The sequence below is a fragment of the Cyanistes caeruleus genome, chromosome 5 (assembly GCF_971803275.1).
Source record: "Cyanistes caeruleus chromosome 5, bCyaCae1.hap1.1, whole genome shotgun sequence".
NCBI classification, from domain to species: domain Eukaryota; kingdom Metazoa; phylum Chordata; class Aves; order Passeriformes; family Paridae; genus Cyanistes; species Cyanistes caeruleus.
The window spans coordinates 15145010-15162203 of NC_141705.1; the positions used below are offsets into that span (position 1 = coordinate 15145010).

General features: G+C 36.0%; 1 protein-coding gene across 6 annotated transcripts in view; it reads left to right on the top strand.

Moving 5' to 3' along the window:
* The window catches only part of CC2D2A (coiled-coil and C2 domain containing 2A), a 53901-nt gene that overhangs the window by 17787 nt on the left and 18920 nt on the right, over positions 1–17194 (top strand). For 4 of the 6 annotated variants that reach the window (XM_086890258.1, XM_086890259.1, XM_086890264.1 and 1 more), the window contains 10 exons: positions 1463–1603; positions 2018–2174; positions 4235–4467; positions 5377–5554; positions 6747–6903; positions 8017–8164; positions 10174–10312; positions 11140–11343; positions 14776–14868; positions 16658–16749. In XM_086890258.1, the coding sequence (XP_086746384.1) occupies positions 1463–1603; positions 2018–2174; positions 4235–4467; positions 5377–5554; positions 6747–6903; positions 8017–8164; positions 10174–10312; positions 11140–11343; positions 14776–14868; positions 16658–16749 (1542 nt within the window). The remainder of the gene's footprint in view (positions 1–1462; positions 1604–2017; positions 2175–4234; positions 4468–5376; positions 5555–6746; positions 6904–8016; positions 8165–10173; positions 10313–11139; positions 11344–14775; positions 14869–16657; positions 16750–17194) is intronic. The other 2 variants (XM_086890260.1, XM_086890262.1) reach the window with 1 other exon arrangement.

Here is a 17194-nt window from a genome sequence, read left to right on the forward strand (position 1 = left end):
GTAATTCATTTTGGCTACAGCTCTGTTACTGGAAACTGTTACACATATGAAGCTCAGATGGGCTCAGGAATTTTTGCTGTCATGGTATTCATACTTGAATAATAACTTGGTCCACTTATGTTGCTAAAATCATCTGACCTGCCTTGTCTCTCTTTTAATGTTGCATTTCCCTGATGGTCAATGTAGAACAATCGTGAGAAATTACAGACATGTAGCATGGAAAATAATCTTAATTGTTTCCTCTACGCTGCAATAACATAACAGATGTATATGCTTTGTTTCTGAAGATCAAAGCTGTAGTTTTCCGTTGGCTTGAGGAAGAAATGTCATCTGAATACAGAAAATTTTTGCAGATTAGTAAATTCAGCCCTACTGTCTTCACTTCCTGAAGTAGGAAGCCAACGTATGCTGTGGATTCTGTGATTCTTGTGGGTAATGCATTTCAGTAGAGATCATTCTCTACTGAAAGGTTCTGCTTCCAAATCCAACACATTTGATAAGTGTGATTACTGATCTATATGTTCCTTATGCCTTTAAGTTTCATCTTGTAGTATCATCTGGTAGACAAAAAAGGAAAGGTTGCTGTATAGATAAGTAATATGCAAGCTGCTAGCTAATGAAGAGAAGTTATTAATTTTGCTTTCTGAAGTCTGCATTTCTTCATTTATTGTTTTCCCTAAATTGGCTTATGCTGTTAAATGATGTATGATTCTCTCAGCTCTAACTCCATCTCGGTTTTCCACATTCTCTGAATGTCACAAGTAGTAACGTGTTGGTTTACAACTTTTTTTTTAATTACAGGCTTATTTTTCTACCAAGATAATAGTGGAAATGGCCTTTGCTTATGCTGTATGGACATTTCCACTGGAAGTGTGTGATGGTCATTGAAAGTGCTAATGAACAGCTCTTTTACAAACAGATTAGAGGGTGGAATTGTGAAATACCAATTCTCAGACAAAAGGAAGGATGTGTTAATTTTGTTTGTATTAAGAATCTTGCACGTCTGTCAAAGGACTTACTACATTATTTCATCTCTTCAAGTCCTTCTTACTGGAGCTAGGAGCATATGAAGTTTAAAACATCTTTTGTAACATACACATATAATGAGAATTACTTCATAGCAGCCATGTAGGCTTCTGGGGCTGTTGTTTACATGAATTTACTTTAAAATGTTTTTAATTATGTACAGCTGTAATAAGCATTTCCGAAAACTGTGAGGTCTCTAAAGAACAGACTTAATTGAAGTCAGATTGTTCAGAATGAAAGAGACTGAAATATAGGGGGAAATCAAATCTTGCAATCTTCAAGTCTGGGTTTTATGTTCCTTGGATTTAAACCACTGCAACCATCAATCAACCTGAAACCCCCAGCACTTGGCTGTTGGTATCCCAGGTTTTCAATCTGTTGTTCCACTGAGTTAGGCAATTCTGACTGATCTTGTGCTATGTATGTATATTTCTAGACAAACCAGAAGACTTCGTGACGCTGAACAAGAAAAAGACAGAACGTTGCTTAAGACCATTATCAAAGTTTGGAAACAAATTAAATCCCTCCGAGACTTTCAGAAGTTTACTAACACACCCATGAAACTTTATTTGAGGAAGTATGTCTTGATAACACTTTTTGTACTTTATTTGCTAGCAGTGGATTTATAATAAGATTAGTTAATTTGGAAACTTAGAATTTTGATATGCAAAATAAGATTTTGAACAGTGCTGGCATTTTGAGCCTGCCACTATTCCTTTTGAGTTTGGAGAAGAGGGAAGGTTGAAATAAGTAATTACTGTAGCAGAAAGAAATATCTACAGACTAATGAATAAAAAAAGTTACTCTTGGGAATTAATATAATTATCTGCTATCAACACTGAAGAGTATCTATGCTAGTCTTTTTAAACAAAACACATTTTTGATGTATTGAAATTCATTCATGGAGAAGTAGATTTCTGGTATATGTTACAGACCTAGTTGTAACCCTTAAGTCATTTTATGCAACATGCTAATAATTGTTGTTTTGAAGAGAAGAGGTTGATCGGAAATCAGATGAAAAAGCATATGAAGCAGAAATTCAGGCCGAGATAAAGGAATTGCTAGAAGAATGTATGGAGGAATATGAAAAGAAAATGGAGGAGTATAAAACTGAGCTACAAGACTGGAAATCCTGGAAGAAGACACAGGTTTGTTTAAATTGTTCAGTTTCACAAAAAAAAAAAAAAAAAAAAAAAAGAAAAATACTACTAGATGTGTCAAAAATTTGTCCTTCTAATACAGAAAAAAAAATCAGAGTTTTGCATACACTTTATTATGTTCGAAGACATTCTACTTAGAAATTGTTAGTCAGGTTGTTGTTAATTAAAAAATTAGAATGTATTGGGTTTTTGTGAGGCATTGTTTTTCTGCCACTGATTTTCAGCACTTGATTCTTTCTTTCAATTTAGTAGTTTTGCAGCATTCCTGTTAAATTCATGTCTCTTGCAAAGAAAAAAAAATGGATGAATTTAGTGTGTGTGAGTGGCAAAGTAAAATAATTAAGGGGTGTTTCTAATGAGCTAGCAGTTGATGTCATCTCATGTAAATATATGATTGGGAATGTCTCTCTATGTTGAGGAATGTCAGACTGAAAGATTTAATTAATATTCTATCCTTTCACCTCTGAAAAGCTTTATTGCTAACAATCTGCTGTAGGTAAGGTCTCAGTTGTGCTTCAAGGGGATATTGAGAAGTACAGGTGCTACAGCAGCAAAGTGCAACAAGATGATCTTTGAAATCAACTGTGGCAAAATCAGGTTTGCTTTCATAGTTAGGTGGCAATATACTGGATTCCTCAGGGTAATGGTGATTATACTTGAATATAATTATTGCCCAGCTTTAACACCCTGTGTTTTTGGATACCAAAGAAAAATAAAACTTAAGAAAATGCTTCAAATACCATTTTCAAGAATCTGCTGATACTTCTGTGGAAAGTTTTTTCATATACATGCAGCCTCTATGGAAGGCATTTAAAATATTTGAGAGGAAGCCGATATGCAGGAATTAAAAATTCCTGTTATCAGAGCAGTGGTGGGCACATGACTTACTAGCATCATGTCAGTTCACTTGCATGATAATGAGTAAGTGTAAACCTTGAAATGAAGGCAGGTAGTCATGAACATTGATCCTAGTGCAAACTGTTCATCCACCAGTTATGCCTTCACAAATAGAAATATTGTGGCATCTTTCTATTGTGCCAGTCATAAACTTAAACTTGAGACTGAGAGGATTGTGGTTCTTTCCTTTTAGAGTGAAACCATCTTTCGTACTCTAAACTGCTTTATTTTATTTTACTCAAAGTACTTTTTAACTTAATCACTGCTTTTGGTTTCTTATTAGTACAGATCACATGAATCAAAGACACTAGAACTAGGTGAGACTAAAATTTAAAAGCAAATACAAGAGCAAGAAGGATATCATAAGAAAAATATGTGAACAAGTTGTTTGGCTTACTACTTTAGTTAATGAGGAGAATCTGTTTGCTTTCCTTCCTCTTCTTTTGCTTATGATGTGTTAAGTTGTGAAGTGGCTGGTGCTTCCAAGCAAGATGTACTTCCAAGTAATCTAGAAGTCCTGGGAAGGAGGATCTGTTTTGCAGTTGTTTAAAGCTGAACTTGCACATAAACACTGGAGTTCTGCAGTTTAGAAGATGCTGAAAGGCTTGTGTAGTTCTGTTTGTTTATTCTTGTTTGGCATGAGGAAGGAAAAGGATCATTCTGCGCATGCTAAAGATACTGCTAAGCCACAAACACTTTCCTCCAGAGCTTGTGGCACATGGGCACTTGTTTTGTCAGTGTATGTGCAGACAGTGTGTCTCAAACAACTGTGTCTACTGGCTGAGTAGCCTTCCTTCAGTCTTAACAGAATGCACGTGGTAGCTCAGGCAAATGAGAACGCAGCATCTAGCCAGAATGTTCAAGAAACATGCTGATTTTGTAAGTTGATGGAGAAGATTAAGTAAATGTTTTGCTTGGAGCACATTATGATTTTGAAGCATATGAATGGAATGTATTGCTGAATTCTGAAACTGATGCAGTCCTTTACAATGAGAGAAAACTTCTGTGTGTTTGTGTGTAATACTGAAATTATACTGTCATTTTACTGTACATACACCATCTGTGTTTAGCACTTGTGTATCAAGAGAACAAGAGAAAAATTCCAGAGATTGAAACAATTTCAGAAAGAATGTTATTGTTTTTATATGCAGAAGTCCAAGAAGAAAAAGAAGAAAAAAGTTACTCATGTAGATGAAGAATCAGAAGATTATGATTTTGGTGAGGAACGTATAAAACCTATCCCACCTAAAATGGCCAATAGCCTGGAAATAGAGCAGCAGGTTAGAGAAAAAGCTGACAACTGCAGAAGGAAACCTGGAGAGCCTATTCTAGTTCCTGAGCTGACCCTCTCAGGAAGCATAACTCCAACTGAGCAGTGTCCTCGGTAAGATAAATGCTGGCCAGAAAATCACCTTATTTGTGATTTTCTTTAATTTATTAATATCTTGTTTATACAACTTCAGAAACATGAGCTCGCCATTCTGCTTAGCCTAGTGATGAAACTCCTGCTTCTGAAGATGATATAACTTAATTCATTTTCAAGTCACATATAACCTGGTACATAGTCTACTTAAAAATGCATGTCTGCACATTCCCTTTGAACCTTCTGATATTCCTTGAGCATCTGCACAGAACAGGGTGCAGCTACAAAGAAGCTGGTTTGAGTGTAGAGTCTGGGTCACTGCTGGCAGTACCACTGTCACTAACTAGTCCTTTACACGAGGTCTGTGCTGTAGTCAACAAAGGGATAAAGAAATTGTGTACTAAACCAGAGATTGCACTGTGGATAAAATAAATAAATGTATTTGTTTTCTGTTACTTTCCACATTTGCACACACAATTTAACATACATCTGCTGTGTTTCAGTAATCTGAATACTGCTTTGTTTTGTACTTAGTTTACAAATAGTCTCATCAGGGAATGCTGCTTGGCTGTTGTACTCCCAGTGACTAAAAACTTCAAAATGTTAACTCAATTTGATATCATTGCTGTGCTTTGGAGGAAGGGAGTAGAAGAGAATTTTTTTTACCTAGGTAACTTCTTCTGTATGGAGTTAGTTGTAGTGGATCCAAAATTTGACTTGATCATTTTAAAATTGTTTTATATTCAAAAGAAGCTAAAACAGCTGTTAAGTAAGAGTTCTAAAGTCATGCCTGTATAGTGACATTTTTGGAGGAATACCATCTATTTTCAGGTGGGTTTAGGTCTCCGCACAAGAAATCAATTTTTCATTAAAAACAAATAATAAAAATGTTATTAAAATGATATGATAGCTTGTTTTACATATTTACAGAGCAGAAGTTGTGCGACGGGAAGATGTGAAGAAACGCTCAGCATTTATAAAAGTCCTTTTCAACTCCAAAGAAGTGTCAAGGACTGTTACCCGACCAATAAGTTCTGATTTTAGAGTTCACTTTGGACAGATTTTCAATTTACAAATAATCAATTGGCCAGAGAGTTTGAAACTACAGGTAGATGTTGATTTATCACAATAGCTTTTAAAAGATGATACAAAACGTAATTACTCCTGTAATGCTTGTGTTTTGCTCTATGATAGTGTCAGAAGGACTGAAAAACCTGTGAAAGACCTTTCGTAAATCATTAATTTTACACTCCTTCCTTGCTTCTCCAGTCTTTAACTTTTAACTTTCCTGCTATATTTTTGATGTTTAAGCTTGCTAGATATATATAGAACAAAACTACAATTTGGATGGGAGAAATTAAATAATTAGGACTTGTGATTAAATATGTTCATGGATTGGCCTCTTAATTTTGGAAAAACTGATTTGTGTTGCAGATCAAATTGCTAACATGGTCTTCTTAAAACATCATTTTCCACACAGTAAAACCCTCATAATGTTTACTAGAGGGGAGTAAAAAAAAAATAAAATTACTGGTAATGTCCATAACTACACTTGACTTGATCAGTTGTACAGTTAAATCAATCCACTACTATCCCCCTTTCCAAGTGTGAATTAATAAATGGTTCACATGAATAATTTTCAGAGTTAATACGAAGTATATTTAGGGGAAATAGAATGAGGATCCTACTTCTCCCTTTAGAAGACTGCTCTGGTTAGGTAAAACTGGTAGTTCAGGGAAAGCTGTTAAAATCCCTTGTCTGCTTATTTATTTAACACACAAATTGAAAAGGAGAAGGAATACCATTTTCCTGGATTAAAAACATTTGAATGGAGAAACCACTCACATCACTCTGAGCCTGCAGCTGGCTAGGAAAGAGAGAAGCAACCTGCAGTGCTGCCAGAATGGGGACTGTGTGCCATACCCTGCCTTTCATGTTAAGGGAGAATTAGGCAGAATCCCTCCAGAATCTTCAGCTGATCCAAGTGAATGTCACAAGCAGTTGTGTATTGTACAGTGATGCTCTTTACAGCCTGGAGTTTGACTGCTTGTCTCAGGTGCATTAGAAAAGTGAAGATAGACTTGTAGGAAGAATTCAGGTCAAGTAAGCTGCTGATAGCTGAAATGTCTCCTAATTGGATATTTTAGAAAGTTAATGAATACAATTGCCTTAAATTATTTATTTCATGCTTAAGCCATAGTAAAACCTTTTCTCTAAATACCCTGCAATATATTTTCAACTTTTCATGAATGTGCATGTAAATTTTTTGTTCTGTTCCTCATTGTATTTTTTTTTCCTAGATTTATGAAACAACAGGTATCAGTAGTACCACCTTGTTGGCTGAAGTGTTCTTACCTGTTCCTGAGACAGCAGTTCTGACAGGCAGTGCTCCTCTGGAAGAAATAGAATTCAGCAGTGATCAGCGTGTGATGTTGGATCATGAAGGAGTTGGGAGTGGTAGGGGCTCTTGTTTTCCTTAGCTCAGTGTTTCTCATTTTGCTGGAACCATGTAGCAGTAAGAGGTTGGAGTGGGTTTCAGAGTAAATCCTAAGAGCTTTCACAGCTTCTGTAACTGAGTCTTCCATAATAGTCATGATTCTTATTATTGAAGTTCACTGTGAAATTTTTGTCTCATACTACTTTTAAGCTCTGCATAAAAAAATGTGTTCGTTTATTATTTGTCTTGTATTAGTGGAGCTTTACAAATTATAGAAGATATTTGGGATTTTTTGAACATTTGAGCAATCGGGCCTCTGACAGTGCAGAGCAAGCAGGTATCAATCATTGTAGCTCCAGTGATTTTAATATTTTGAACCACTGAAAAACTGTCTGTAGAAGTGTATATACAGAGTAATTTTTTGTCCTCCTATTTGCTTTGTTGACAACCTGCACATGCCTTTTCCCTGAGGCTTTAGGCTAAAGATAAAAGGAGGGAGAGATAGGAAAAGGGGGAACAAGAAGAATACATAGTAGCATATGGAACTTGCAAGTGTGTATAATGAATTTTAACAGCACTCTGAGATGACTGACTTGCATAAATTTGCCATATATAAATACAGATAAAGCTAGAGCAGAATAGATTAAAAAATGAAGAGGAAGAAAATAGGATAAAAAAAATCATTACAGGAAATATGTGTGTAAATATCACTGACTATGATGACCATTGTGTGTCCAAATTGTGTGTCAAAAGCTTTGCAACTGACTTTTCAATCATACATAATTCTTTTGACTCTGAATTTCTGTTTTGTTAATAACAGTATGTTGAATCTGAAAACTACCAGAAATATTAAATGGTGTGCATCTGTGGAGGAAAAAAATGAGCCTTTGGCATAGCCTTTCCTTCCAGCTCAAATGGAAAGCTTTTCTGTAGGTGTAATGGAATCTTTCACTCATTATTGTAGAACAAAGTTCTTCCCCACAGCACATGGCAAAATCATTGTTTCACATTAACCTTTTTCTATAAAGGCACAGGTTATTTGACTGCTCATTTTCTGGAAGTATTTTTAGAAGTGTTAAGATACCATGTTTGAATGCATAAATATACTACTTTGGATTTTTCCCCCTTGATAGGTGTGTCCTTTTCATTTGAAGCTGATGGTAGCAACAAAATGACTTTAATGACCTCTGGGAAAGTATCCAGTAGTGTCTCTTGGGCAGCTGGAGAAAGAGGAATCCCCTTAATTCCTCCAGTATCCCAGCAAAACACAGGCATTCCAAGGTAATAAGATACAAATTTTCAGTGATTCATGGAAAAAAAATTACTTTCATAATCAAGACTTTTCATAATCTTTTTTCCTTAAGTTTAGATGTTTTACTTCATGCTATAACCCTTTGCAGGTATCTTAGGATACTTGTTTTTGGTAAATATATTTTAGTTTGAAATTTTACCTTTTAGCATGTTATTTTTAAACAATTCAAGCTGATTAATTCAATTTTATGGTTTTCTAATAGAGAGTAAATATATTGTCAAGGAATCTTCCTCTAAGTATTTTGCTAAGAGCAGAAACTCCAGCTCTTTCTTATTTGAAGAGCATTTGGAGATGCTATATCTAATTTGCTCTGAGGCTGCAAGTTGGTTATTGTAGATTATTTGTCCATCCTGTTGCTTTTATTTAATTCCATAAAGTCAAGGAGATGATACATAAAGGCTGCTTTTGTAACGTCCTTAGGTACCTTCACTATAAACCCTTAAAAGTTTTTCTATAGTTATTAATACTGAGCAAGTATGAATATTTCTTCCAGCTGATTCGTTTGACAGATTTTTATTTATTTAGAGGCCAGACATTGGCTTACAAATCATTCTGTTACCATTGTTAACCAAGCTGCAGCCATTCAAGTACTTTGCTGATCAACATATCAGTACTCTGCTGACTTCAGTGAGAGTAGAATAGATGAGATTAAAATGTAAAGATGGATTCCAAACAGCTAACTTTAACTCTGGAGAACAATCACTGTAATAAATGGAAAACTGAAGAATTTCAGAAGGAAGTTTTCTGTGGAGCACTCTTCTTTGAAACACCTTGTGGAGATGAGTAGCTCTCTGTCAACAGTGACTTGAACAGTGACTTTCCATCGACTCTTGGGAAGGTCAGAGACAGGATTTTCATGACTAATGTTAGCTTTTGCTGCCCATGAGCTTTTTAGCACAATTGTGATTCAGTTGGCATTTGTTCAAGACTGATGCCTAAAGATAAACTTGATGTTGCTGCTTTATCTGCTGCTCCAGTAACTGCTGGATATTTGGCTGATTCTAACCCAAGCACAAGTCAGACCTGTAAGTTTTAAAGCTTTCTTGAAAATACTCAAGTAAGTAGAGATCAAAGACTGAAACTGGCACTTCTAACAAGGGGCAACATCCACTCCAGGGTTCCTGTTATTTATTTGGCTAATAAATAACACACATGTCCTGGTGTATTGTCCTTGTGTGTCAAGATTTGAGTAGCAGTGGGCCTTCAGAGGCGGCTTCTGTGAGAAGATGCCAGAAGCCTGGTGAGCAGGGCAGTGTACAAATGGCCTGCAGTACCCACCATGCTTCCTTGCCTACTGTGAATACAAGAAAATGAGTAGGAGCACATCCCAGAGGATAAAGACTTGGGACTTGTAGTTACAGGGGGGACCATAAGCAGTGCTGCATCACAAGAGAAGGCTGTAAGGGTTTCCCAAGCACAGGCACTGTCCTCTCCAGCCAGTATGCAGTCTGGACATGCTAGGCAGAGCAGAGTGCTGGCAGCAGTCCCAGGCATGCTGAGGGGTCCCAGGGTCTATGCAGAAACAGCAAAGAGGGGGCAGAGATGAGGGCTGCAATGCAGGTCTGAAAGTGCCACCCGGGAGGACAGGTCAAAGACAGGAGCTAAGATACAGCACAAGCAAGGACTATGTCTGAGAAGTTCTTTGCCAAAATTCCTATGTTACCTTTCACAATGTGAGGCAATTTATCTTCTTACTTGATAGTATGCAGCAACATGGAATAGCATAGGTATATCAGAAATGTATCAAAAAGCACCTTGGATAAAGGTTGTCTTCCACCAGTTCCTTCGTATTTCTCCTTTGCTTTGCAATCGATCATTCCCTCAGTTCCATAGCTACAACTAAGAGCTGTGTACTGGAATTTCCTATTCAGGTTGTAGGGAGCTTTTTGGGTTTTTCTAAGATTGTTTTAAATACCTTTTTTACATTGCTAAATCGAATGTGTTTTATGTGTAAGTTCTGTCAATTCTGTCTTTTTAGCGCTTTAAAAAATATTGATGCTATTGCATCCATCGGCACATCAGGCCTAACTGATATGAAGAAACTAGCTAAGTGGGCAGCTGAAGCAAAACTTGACCCAAATGACCCAAACAATGCAGCTCTGATGCAGCTGATCATGGTAAGTGGTGTTTTCAGAGCTGAAGGGCTAATGGAGCTCTGGAACTCCTAGTCACTGGGACCTCCCCAGGCAATCTGCATGCATGCCAGGGAGGTAGCAGCATTTGGATTTGTGATGGACATACTTGTGTGAATGGTAAGAAGCAAAATATCAACTAAAATATGATAAATGCATTTAGTAGTGGGTTGTTTGCATATTAATGAATATGATTTATTAATCCATTCAGTCGTGGCAAAAAATGGGTATAAGGGGACGTGCATACAGATCAGTTAATAAATTAAAATACGGATTTTGAGTTTGTCGTTTCCTTTAAGTGCAAGGGAATTTCCAGTGTAGTTGTGTGGTATTAAATGAGAAGCTGCTCATTAGTGAGGATTGCACAGTGCGATCTCGGATGCTGTAGAAGCTTCAGCTTTTCTAAACAACAACTTGAGGAACTATTTGCATAGCTGTTTCATTTACATGGCTGTTTATTTATATAGCTGTTTAATTTACATAGCTATTTACAAAGCTGAAGTTCTGTAAATGGATCTCCTTTGCAGTACAGCTTCCTTGGTTACTCTGACATGTTAGTTTCATACTCTCTAATCTTTTGTTTATGATAGAAGGAAATTGAATTTTATTATATTCTATAATGTATAATCTCATATGCTTTGCTCAGCAAAACGCTACTATAAAATAATTGATGTTTCAGTCTGTGTGATCCATCTTTATTGCTTTTGCTTAAAAAGAACATCTTTGCAATATGCATGTAAAACTTACAAAAGCTATTTTATAGATTTTTGTCACTTTGTATGAAAAAGTTAATATTTTTGTTACTACTTTAGGTTACTACAAGTGGAGAGGCACATGTTCCTGATTTCTTCAGATTGGAACAGTTGCAGCAAGAATTTAATTTTGTTTCTGATGAGGAGTTTAATAGATCAAAGAGATTCCGACTATTGCAGCTCAGAAATGAGGAGGTGGCAGAGTTCCGAAACTATAAGCAAGTCCCTTTACATGAACGAGAAATCAGTGAGAAGATCTTCCAGGTAGAATGTTATCTGAAATATTTCTTTTCTAGATTAAATGCTTATAATATTTAATATATAATATTATATTTAATTTATATTTAATATATTTAATTTATATTTAATATATAATAATATAATATTGCAATTAAGTCGAGCAGTTCTTTAAAGAATGTAAAGCTGTGCAGACATGAAAAAAATAAGAATTTTACTCCTTCAGTCTTTTCTAGTGTTATTTTCATCTAATTAAAATAGCTTCCTTCCAAGACAGTATTTCTACAGCAGTACTTTAAGAGTTAAATAAATAGAAAAGCTGCTATAGACAAAAATGTTATAAGTGAGTTTTCATTAAAGTTGAGATACATTTTTTAGAAGTGATTTTAGATACAAGAAAAGGTAATACATATATGTGATAATATAGATATAAAAAGGTAAGAGATATTTCAGACTTAGGCTTATTAGTTTTTGAGCCCTTTTTGGAGGAACTGTTAGAAGTAATGACTCCAACAAGAATGAAAACCTTTTTGTGTTTAATTATAGCCTGTGTTACAGATATTTCTGTTTTAGTACATTGCTCCAATTAGCTTATCTTGTCCTTGCCTGTCTGTTAATTACCTTATTGAAATGCAGTTTGTGCATTTTTTTTTTATTTGGGTTATACTTCAATTATTTTTATCTCAACTCTGTTATTAGTGTTAAGTCATGCATTTTTCTGTTCTTAGCAATTCATGTAGCTAAGGAGCATTTTAGTGTGTTCATTGGCTTAGGAGGATCAGAATCATCTCAGATTCTGGCAACTGTTCTTTCATCCCTACTTCTTCTGACATAGATTTATTTGAAAAATTCTTCCTTTCTATTGGATGATATATTTTTTAGAAATATATTTATTAATTCAGCCATATCTGGCTCTTTGCAATAAATATTATTATTTTTTAAATTTTAGGTTAGTTTTGTATTTTTTATTTAAAGATGTACCACATGTTTGCTGTACCTTTCTGATGCAGGTCATTTTGTGGACTATTATCATTCATTCTATGTTATCATTCAAAATTTGAAAAACCATAGTTTAAGAATTTTTTTAATAGAGGGTTGTTGTTTTTTTTCCATTAAGGATAAATTGGATAAACCCATGATTGCCCATTCCAAGTTTTTTTTATATGCTGTGATCTTCAGACCTAAGTTTCAAGTGATATTGTTCCTAGTTGGTTTACTAGCTATTTGGCGAAAAGGTCTGAGAGCTCATAGAATCATGGAAATACTATTTGGAAAATATTCTCAGGAGATATCTGGTCCTGCTTTCTACTGAAGTGGTAATACTGTCGCCAGCACTGCATGAGGTCAGCTGTTTATTTGTCTAGCCAAGCCTTGAAAAACCTCTAAATAGGAGGCTCCACTGACTTTTTGGATAACCTGTTCCAGTGCTTCACTATCCTTCCAGAAATTGTTAAAAAAAAAAAAGAAAAAAAACCCATGCCCAACTTGAGCCTTCCAAGCTGTATTTAATGGCTGCTTTCCCTTGTTGTATTGTCTGGAACTAGAGATGATTTTGGCACCCTGTCCTTTGTAACTGCCCATTAAATTAAAGGGTTGTGGGCAGATACTGTATTGCTCATTAATCTCCTCCTCACCAGACTGATGAATTTGAACACCTTGCCTAGTGCAAGAAAGACTCTGAAATACTGGAGTAAGTCCAGTAGAGAGCTACCAGAATATGTGCAGTGCTGAAACACATGACCTACAAGGAGAGGCAGAAGGGACTGAAGTTGTTTTTGCCTAAGCAGGCGAGGCTTGAGGGGGTTTCTGACTGCATCCTTCAGGTACCCAGTGGTGCAGAGAAAACAGAGAGACACATCTTAGAGGTGAGATGATGACAGACAGAAGTTACTCCAAGAGACATTGCAGTTAAATATAATGAGCACATTTTTATAAAGAATATATTCAAGTTCTTGAACACATTGTCCATCAAGTTTGTAAAATTGCCATCTCTAGAGATACTGAAAATTCAACTGTCCCCTGAGCATTCTGATTGAAGTTGTTCTGCCTCTGACAGTTCAGATCAGATGGCCTCCAGAAATCTGTTCAAATCTACATTATTCTAAGATTCTGACCTCTTCTTGTAGGTCATGTCCTCTAGGCCTCTGGCTGTCTTAGTAGCCCTTCAGTGGATCCCATCCAGGGTCTCCACATGCCTCTTGAACTGGTAGCTGCAAACTGGCTGCAGCATTTCAGGTATGCCCCCTCAAGTGTCAAGCTGGAGAGTCTGGTAATTTCCCTTTGTCTGTAGGGCATGCTGATCCTTATGTATCCTGTGGTTTGCCTTTTGCCAAAAGAACATGTCATTGGTTGTCATTAAACCTGCACTTGTTTCAATATGGCTGTTATTCTTCTTGTTGCTTTCCAGTCTGTGCTAATGCATTAAGGTATTCCACCCTCAATACAGAATTTTCCCTTTTTTTAATTGAGGCTTTATTGTTGTAGTTTTAAGTCATAAAGAGCCCTCTGAACTGTGGTTCAGTCACTCATATTAGCCACACTTCCTAATCAAGTATCCTTGGCTAAGTTGCTGTCAGTGCATTGAGTTTCCTCATCCAGGTCACTTGTGAAGAAACTGAATAAAATCAATCCCAGGGACACTTGGCTATAGAGGACACTAACAAGGCATTCAGCTGTTTGTCCTTACTGTTAGAGCTCAGACCTGAAGATTATTTTACTGAGTACTTTTACATAACTAGCTGTGTTCTAAAGCCAGGATGATTCACAGGTTCTGGGAGATTCTCTTGACTTGTAAGCTCTGGTTTTTGCTTGAAAGCTGAGCTCTAGCCTTTTCTTATTTATGACACACTTTTCTAAACTTGTGAATAGAAGTTGCATCTGTTAGTAGAGCTTTCAGTGTAGTCCATCAGAATAGTAACAACAACCCTCAGAGATACCCCATCAACATACTTCTCCCTAAGAACCAAGTGCAGTTCTACTCACCAAGTGAGTTCTACACCCTAAGAAAGGTAATCACTAATTATTTAGAAATGTACTTAGTAGTATTAAAACACAGTTCAGATTTCAGACCATCTTCCAAGAATTCTGCATCATTTCTGCTTGTAAAGGACCCTTCCTGTTGAAGCTGCAATAATTGAAGCCACTTCCAGTTCAAATGGAAATTCAGTTTATTAGCAGCAGGTCAAAGTTCTGCTTTAAAAGACGAGAGGGAAATCTTTAAGTTATTCATTTAATTTAAACCGCATGAGTCTTGTAACTGAATGGTATTCTTGTCTTTAGTCATGGAAGTTTAGCATATATTGTATACACTGGCATTAAAAATAGCTTTACAAACTTCTCACATCTGCTGTGATTTACTGTGGTCCATACATTACTATTAATGAAATACTTAGCATTTTTCTTATATGTGATAAAGCACTGAATATATACTGAAGCACAAACTGTGATAAATATCTTTAGGACTATGAGAAGAGAATGCAAGAGAGGGATGTGATTGACAGAAAAAATTACCTAGATGCACACAGAGCAGTTGTTGCCAACTATCTACAGAAGGTAAGATGCTAAATACATGGATCCACCATATTTCTGTAGGCGTTATGTTGCTTCTCTACCTGGATACTTTATTTCCATGAATGCTAAAACCTGATTCATTGGTAAACGTGACCTACAGATAGCTTTAAAATTCCAAGTTAGGCCTGAAACTGATGTAATTGAACAAATGGAGGTCTGTGTTATGTAATGCTGTTGAGAATGATGAAATAGGCAAAATGACTAGCCATTCTGGATATTTCTGTCAGTTCTGTAAATTCTTGTTTGCTCCACTGCCCCAGAGATTTGTACTGTTGAGTCCCAGGAATTCAGTGGTTTACCTTCTCCCTGCTTTCCTTGTTGAAGGCTGTAATGCTAAAAGCTAAGTTATCTCCATGAAAGTGGCCCTAATCACTTCTAAAAATCATTTAATGTAATACACAGTGTCTTGTCCTGGAGCCTAAGGCAGAGGGCATATCTTCTTCACATTTACCTTCATCGTGGTATTAGAGAAACAACTTCCCCTTATACTGATTTATTTTTCTAGTTTTCATTATATTAAGAAGACCTTCTCTTTAATCCTTAGGGAAAAAGAAGGAAAACGTCTAACCAAGAAAAGTTTACAATTTCAGACTGACAAAAAAAGCAAGTGCAAAACATGGCCACCAGTTTCTTACCAGTTGTGTAAATATCAAAAAGTGTATCAAATCCTAGCCTGTCAGCAAAACATGAAATATGACTACAAGGTTGAATTAAAGTAGGACAAAACAAATTATTGGTTAGAAAGAGTGGTTCATGAAAGAAGCGTAGAGAAAAAAGTGTTTCAGTCTTCCAGGCAAGTTCCAAAGTCCAGATTCAATCTGATAGTATAAAAAAATTATTTTTGACAAAGCTGTCATGGCTGTGTCAGCCCCGTATGTTTTGCATGGCATTGAACATATGGGTTTTGCAGCACACTGAATAGTAATGGAGTAGTACAGAATAGCATACATTACAGTACCTTTGTTTGCCTCTTTCTTGATTAAATACAAGTAGCCTTTTTTAAAACACTACTTGGATATTTTACACTTCTATAAATTGTCAGATGGGCTAGAAAATTGGATTGCTCATATCAGAACTGAAATTCTGTTCACTCTGAAATGTGATCTTTATATGTGTATCACATCTGATGTGCTAGCACAGAGTATAAAGCCATTACTAGCATTAGTGCTAAGAAAAAAGGACAAAGGCGATATTCTTTCTGTCTGCTTCCACACAGTTGTTAGGAGAAGAGGGAAGACTTTAATCTCTGTGCTTCACTCTATGACCTCAGCAAAGATATGAAAGGAACTAAGAATTTTAAACATTTATTTGAAATCACAGTATTTGTAATACAGGCTTCAGCAGTTCTGTACTCTTTTGATCCACATAACTGGTACCATATAGATTTCTCCACAGCCTTTTTTGCAACTACATTTAGATGTGGAAAAGAGATGTCTATTAGTGTCATATGTTGTTGTAATTGTTTCTGATGGTGAGCTGTACGCAGATAAAGACATAATTCTTTGATTGTATGTTCTCATATATTCTTCTATCAATCTAGCCAGTATGTTTCTAAAGAAGCATTGTATTGCTAAAATGAGCTGCTCTTACATTCTAAAGAAATAGCTGGTGGAAAGAAATATTTCTTTCAAGTGTGGCCCTCGTAAAATTGGGAAAAAATGAAGAATATGTATGTGGATGTTTTGTTTGTGTTTAAGAATCAGAATGCAAATATTGGCAGTGGGTTTGGATTAGAAATACACTGTTGTCTCTTCTCCCTGCCTGCTCACAGGTTCGAGAATCAGTAATCAGCCGTTTCCTCATAGCAAAACACCATTTCCTTCTCTCTGACCTTGTCAATGAAGAGCAGATTCCAAGCCTGGGGTAAGAGAGCTATCTTATTTAGCTTATGCTATTTTTATTTGTTCCAAATAAAAAAAAATAATGTAAAACGAGCTGCTTTTTTTCAATTTCTATTTTGCAAAGTGTGTTGATGTGACTAACTGATGTGACTTTGTGTTTAGTATAATAGATAAACTTCCTATCACTGTGTACACCTCTGCCAGTACAGTGTATTAATAAACAAAATGTAGTAAAAACCTTTTTAAGAAAAAGTCTGGCTTTGACAGAAATAAAGTGACAGAGTGTAAGTAAGATAACAGGATATGATGCATTTCTAATGAGCTGAGCATAGTCCAGCTGGTGCCAGACTGAATATTTCCAATTTTCAGGCAAGTATCAGAGTCAGTAACACTATTACTGACTGGTTCGCTAGGTGGTGCCTACTTACAGTCAGTGCCTATGCCCTGCAAATAATGTGCAATAGATT